This window comes from Nicotiana sylvestris, chromosome 11 (genome assembly GCF_000393655.2).
Source record: "Nicotiana sylvestris chromosome 11, ASM39365v2, whole genome shotgun sequence".
NCBI classification, from domain to species: Eukaryota; Viridiplantae; Streptophyta; class Magnoliopsida; order Solanales; family Solanaceae; genus Nicotiana; species Nicotiana sylvestris.
Window position 1 is genome coordinate 121,400,273 of NC_091067.1, and position 5,707 is coordinate 121,405,979.

At 44.1% G+C, this 5,707-nt stretch overlaps 1 protein-coding gene across 1 annotated transcript; it reads right to left on the reverse strand.

The window, feature by feature from the left end:
• Positions 1–1,813: 1,813 nt before the first annotated feature.
• On the reverse strand, positions 1,814–4,034 carry LOC138881580 (uncharacterized). The gene is made up of 4 exons (XM_070161816.1): positions 3,918–4,034; positions 2,762–2,857; positions 2,213–2,335; positions 1,814–2,119 (listed from the first exon to the last, which is right to left on the reverse strand). Exons 1-4 carry the CDS (start codon positions 4,032–4,034, stop codon positions 1,814–1,816), a joined length of 642 nt encoding a protein of 213 aa, XP_070017917.1.
• Positions 4,035–5,707: the final 1,673 nt, after the last annotated feature.

The following is a 5,707-nucleotide window of genomic DNA, read 5'->3' on the forward strand; positions in this document are numbered from 1 at the left end:
AGTCCCGGAAGGCAGAATGGTAGCCTTATGCAATGCAAGAAATGCAGGTGGAGATAGAGCTTAGTCTCAGAAGGTAGAATGGTAGCCTTATGTAATGCAAGAAATGCAGGTGGAGACAGAGCTTAGTCTCGAAAGGCAAAATGGTAGCCTTATGCAATGCAAGAAATGCAGGTGGAGATAGAGCTTAGTCTCGGAAGGTAGAATGGTGCCTTATGCAATGCAAGAATGCAGGTGGAGACAGAGCTTAGTCTCGGAAGGAAGAATGGTAGCCTTATGCAGGAAGTAAAAATGGCAAATGGCAATAGAGTTTTCTTGGCTGATAGTGGATTGCGGTATCGTGATTGCTGGGGATATTATGCCTGCTGGGGACAATGTTGTGCAGATAGCAGTTGTGAGCAAGTGCAATGGTTCAGAGAGTTTTATTCCTAAACTTTGTGAGTGAGTGTACTGTACATTTGATGATTTTGCAACTCAAGTGCCTGTATCCAAAGAAAAATCGAGAGTTTGTAAAGGGGGAAACGTTAGTTCATATCACCACCGGCTTTGCTTGACCTGCTCGGCTTTGATCCGGTGATACTGTACGTATCATTGGGGTAGCATTGCTAAACAAGACAATTTTAGTAATGAACATGCATGTTTAGTAAAAGCATAATATAAGTGCATAATTAAGAATATTTTTTTTAGATGAACCAACGATTGCTACGCGGTCCAAGACATTGCAACTTCGCTTGCTCCGGAATTTTTAGGGTCCTCCTCAAAATTCTTCCCCAGTTTCCTGGCTGCTGCTCCTGACAGCTGTTAATGATAACTGGCTGGAATCGACTTCGGAATTTTGAGGGTCTTCCTCAAAATTCTGCCCCAGTTTCCAATAGCGGGGAAATGGAAATTTTATTGAATTGTGACCGAACCCATAGGGCTGCCTACGTATCCCCTCTTAAATGGGAATCAGGTTAGGTGTAGTTCAAATTACATCATAAAAGAAAGCATAAAGGTTACACATAGTATCGCTTGACTGCGTCTAAATTGATCGGCTTTGGCCAAACTTCTCCATCCATTTCTACAAGTATGAGGGCTCCTCCTGTCAGAACCCGGTGAACCATGTACGGACCCTGGCAGTTGGGAGAGAATTTCCCTTTGGCTTCCTCTTGATGCGGAAAACTTTTCTTTAACACCAGCTGCCCCGGTGTGAATTGTCTCGGCTTGACTCTTTTATGAAGGCTTTGGACATTCTATTCTGATAGAGCTGATCGTGGTAAAGTGCATTCATTCTTTTCCCGTCTATAAGAGTTAGTTGCTCGTAAAAACTCTTCACCCATTCTGCGTCGTCGAGCTCTGCTTCCTGTATGATCCTTAAGGAAGGAATTTCTACCTCAACGAGTATGACTGCTTCTGTACCATATACCAACATGTAGGGAGTTGCCCCAGTTGATGTGCGGACTGTGGTGCGGTATCCCAATAAAGCAAATGAGAGCTTCTCATTTCACTGCTTATGCTTCTCTATCTTTTTCCTTATTATCTTCTTGATATTTTTGTTGGCAGCTTCTACGGCTCCGTTCATCTGAGGTGTGTAAGTTGTAGAATTCTTGTGTTTGATTTTGAAGGTTTCACATGTGGATTTCATCAAATCACTGTTGAGGTTAGAGCCATTATCAGTAATGATTGACTATGGAATTCCGAACCGACACATGATGCGGTCGCGGACAAAGTCTGCCACAACTTTCTTAGTCACTACTTTGTATGATGCTGCTTTAACCCATTTGGTGAAATAATCAATTGCCACTAGAATGAACCTGTGCCAGTTTGATGTGGTGGGCTAGATAGTTTCGATGACATCCATTCCCCAAGCAGCAAACAGCCACGGCGAGCTTGTTGCATTAAGCTCATTTGGGGGCACCTTTATCATGTCTGCATGTATCTGACAGCGATGGCACTTTCGGACATAATGGACGCAGTCCGTTTCCATAGTTATCCAAAAATAACCAGCCTGGAGTATCTTCTTGGTTAAGGCAAAACTATTCATATGTGGCCCGCAGGTCCCAACATGGATTTCCTCTAGTAGCCTGAATGCTTCCCTTGCGCCGACACACCTTAATAATCCCAAATCAGGAGTCCTCCTATACTAGATTCCTCCGCTGTGAAAGAAATTGTTAGATAACCTCCGAATTGTGCGCTTCTAAGTGGGATTTGTGAACTCTGGGTATTCTCCTTTTACCAAGTATTCCTTGATATCGTGAAACCAAGGTTTTCCGTCCGCTTCTTCCTTGACATGAGCATAGTAAGCTGGTTGATCATGAATATTCACCGGAATAGGATCGATGAAGTTCTTATCTGGATGCTGAATCATAGATGATAGGGTAGCCAATGCATCGACAAACTCATTCTGGACTCTGGGAACATGCCGAAACTCTGTCTTTGTGAACCTCTTCCTCAACTCATGTACATGATGCAAATACGGGAGTATCTTGGAGTTCTTAGTTGCCCATTCTTCTCGGACCTGATGTATAAGCAAGTCTGAATCCCCGATCACTAGCAATTCCTGAATGTTCATGTCAATAGCCATATTGAGCCCTAAGATATAGGCTTCATACTCGGCCATGTTGTTGGTGCACAGGAATCTGAGTTTGGAGAACACCGGATAATGCTGACCGGTTTCTGACACTAGAACTGCTCCTATGCCGACTCCTTTGAAATTTGCTGCTCCGTCGAAAAACATTCTCCAACCATCATAGGATTCTGCAATGTCTTCTCCTATGAAGGATACGTCCTCATCAGGAAAATACATTTCCAGGGGTTCGTATTCCCCGTCCACGGGATTTTCAGCAAGATCATCCGCCAATTCCTGTCCCTTGACTGCTTTCTGAGTCACATAGACAATGTTAAATTCATTTAACAGAATCTGTCACTTGGCCAGCTTGCCAGTGGGCATGGGCTTTTGAAAGATGTACTTCAACGGATCCATTCTGGATATGAGGTATGTAGTGTAGGCACAGAAATAGTGCCTCATCTTCTGGGCTACCCAAGTCAGAGCACAATAGGTGCGTTCCAACAAAGAATACCGGGCCTCGTTTGGGGTGAACTTCTTGCTGAGATAATAGATGGCCTGCTCCTTCCTTCCCGTTTCAGCATGTTGCTCCAGAACACAACCGAATGCTCCATCCAATAATGCAAGGTAGAGCAATAGAGGTCTGCCCGGCTCGGGCGGTACCAAGACTGGTGGTATGGACAAATACTCCTTGATTATGTAGAAGGCTTTTTGACAGTCATCAGTCCATTTGGCAGCGGCATCCTTCTTCAACATCTTAAAGATTGGCTCACAGATGATAGTAGATTGTTCTATGAACCGGGTGCTGTAGTTAAGTCTTCCCAAGAAACTTATTACGTCCTTCTTGTTCTTTGGCGGTGGCAACACTTGAATGGCTTTGACCTTTGACAGATCCAATTCTATTCCTCGGCGACTCACAATGAACCCAAGTAGTTTTCCGACAGGAACCCCGAATGCACATTTTGTGGGATTCAGCTTCAAGTTGTACCTTCTTAGTCTATTGAAGAACTTCCTTAAATCTTCCATGTGATCAGTGACTTTCTTGGACTTGATGATGACGTCATCTACATATACCTCGATCTCCTTGTGTATCATATCATGGAAAATGGTAGTCATGGCCCTCTATAGGTGGCCCCAACATTCTTTAACCCAAACGGCATCATCATGTAACAATACATTCCCCACGGCGTAATGAAGGCCGTTTTCTCAGCATCTTCTTCATCCATCCAGATTTGATGATACCCAGCAAAACAGTCAACAAACGACTACAGTTCGTGCTTGGCGCAGTTGTCAATTAGAATGTGTATTTTTGCAAGGGGAAGTTGTCTTTGGGACTGACCCGGTTGAGGTCCCGATAGTCGACACAGACTCTGACCTTCCCATCCTTCTTTGGTACTGGAACGATGTTGGTTAACCATGTTGGATACTCTACTACTTTGAGAACCTTAACTTTGACTTGCTTGGTGACTTTTTCCTTGATTTTCAAACTCATGTCAGGCTTGAACTTCCTAAGCTTCTGCTTTACCGGTGGGCATGTCGGATCAGTTGGCAGCTTGTGCGCCACAATAGATGTGCTCAAACCAGTCATGTCGTCATATGACCAGGCGAATATGTCCTCATATTCCTTCAGAAATTCTGTGTATTCTTCCTTTTCTGTCGGTGACAAATGAATGTTGATCCGAGTTTCTTTGACATTTTTTGCATCTCCTAGGTTAACAATCTCGGTCTCGTCCAGGTTGGACTTAGGTCTATTCATAAAATCCTCAACCTCTTTAACAACCTCTTATGGTATATCATCTTCCTCTGAGTCCGTTTGTCGCGTTGTCTCGTTACATGTCACAGTTGTTGGTTCATCAAGATAAGTAATAGTAATACTGTAAATAAAGTAAATGAGAGAAAGTAATAAGAGTAAGATTCATAAGAAAAAATCGAAATGCTTTGAAAAATTCCATAACTGTTTTGAACATTGAAGATCTTATTGTGAAATTAAAAGGCAAAAGGAAAGTCAACTAGTAAAAAAATGAAAAATCGTGCGTGATGCTTGTTCAGCCTTGCTACCCCGAGGTTTTCCGGGCTCTAGTGGTTCTGATGGACCAATTGTTGAGGCGCGCTCCTCAACTCACGACTTATATGGAAGGGCCTTCCTCCCCCTCCTCCTCGAAAATGACACAACAATCCATGTCATCCTCTTCCAAAAACAAATCCCTCATCGCTGCAGTGCTTCCTCTTCTTTTGACCCATATATAACATCAGCTGGCTGGAAAATCTGCTCCAAGCGAGGTATCGGATGCTCTAGTAGATAATAAGGCCCGCGCTATGGCGGCGACCATTCATTGAACTCTTTCCAGGTGTACTCGTATCCCAGACCAAAGGTGGTATCATGTTTCTTCAGCTTGACAAGCTTAGCGGTTCCTTGGAGGTTCTTGCCAAGTCCCTTGCCTGGCTCATATCCGCACCAGTTCAATATGCTTTCGATTTTGTTGTCCCACCATTTATTCTTGTCAACGGCGTTGACTCGCTCGATGTGGTGATAGGCTTCTCCGCCTATCTTCCTTCTTCCTCCGATCGTTGGGATGGTCTGGCGACTGTGTATAGGATTGCTACCGTCGCCGTGGATGATCACCTCTTGGTGATTCCACTCAAATTTCACTGCCTGATGTAGGGTTGATGCTACAGCTCCAGCGGCATGAATCCATGGTCGTCCCAAGAGCAAGTTGTAAGATACCGACACGTCTATTACTTGAAAGTCGACATCAAAACAAGTAGGCCCTATCTGTAAACACAGGCTGATTTCCCCAATAGTGGACCTTTGGGAACCATCGAAGGCTTTGACATTAATGGCCCCGTCTTTGATCTCATGCAACTCTTTCCCTAATGTTTTGAGTGTTACCAGTGGACAAATGTTGAGGCTGGACCCTCCATTGATCAGGACCTTGGTGATAAAATAATCCTCGTATTGCACGGTGATGTGCAACGCCTTGTTGTGGCTCAGCCCTTCTGGTGGCAACTCATCTTCATGAAAAGTGATTTTGTGACTCTCCAATACCTGTCCCACCATATTTGCCATTTCTCCTCCGGTGATGATGATTGGTACATATGCCTCACTCAGCACCTTCAATAAGGCATTCTTATGTGCGTCAGAGCTAAGATAGAGATCTGGGCTGG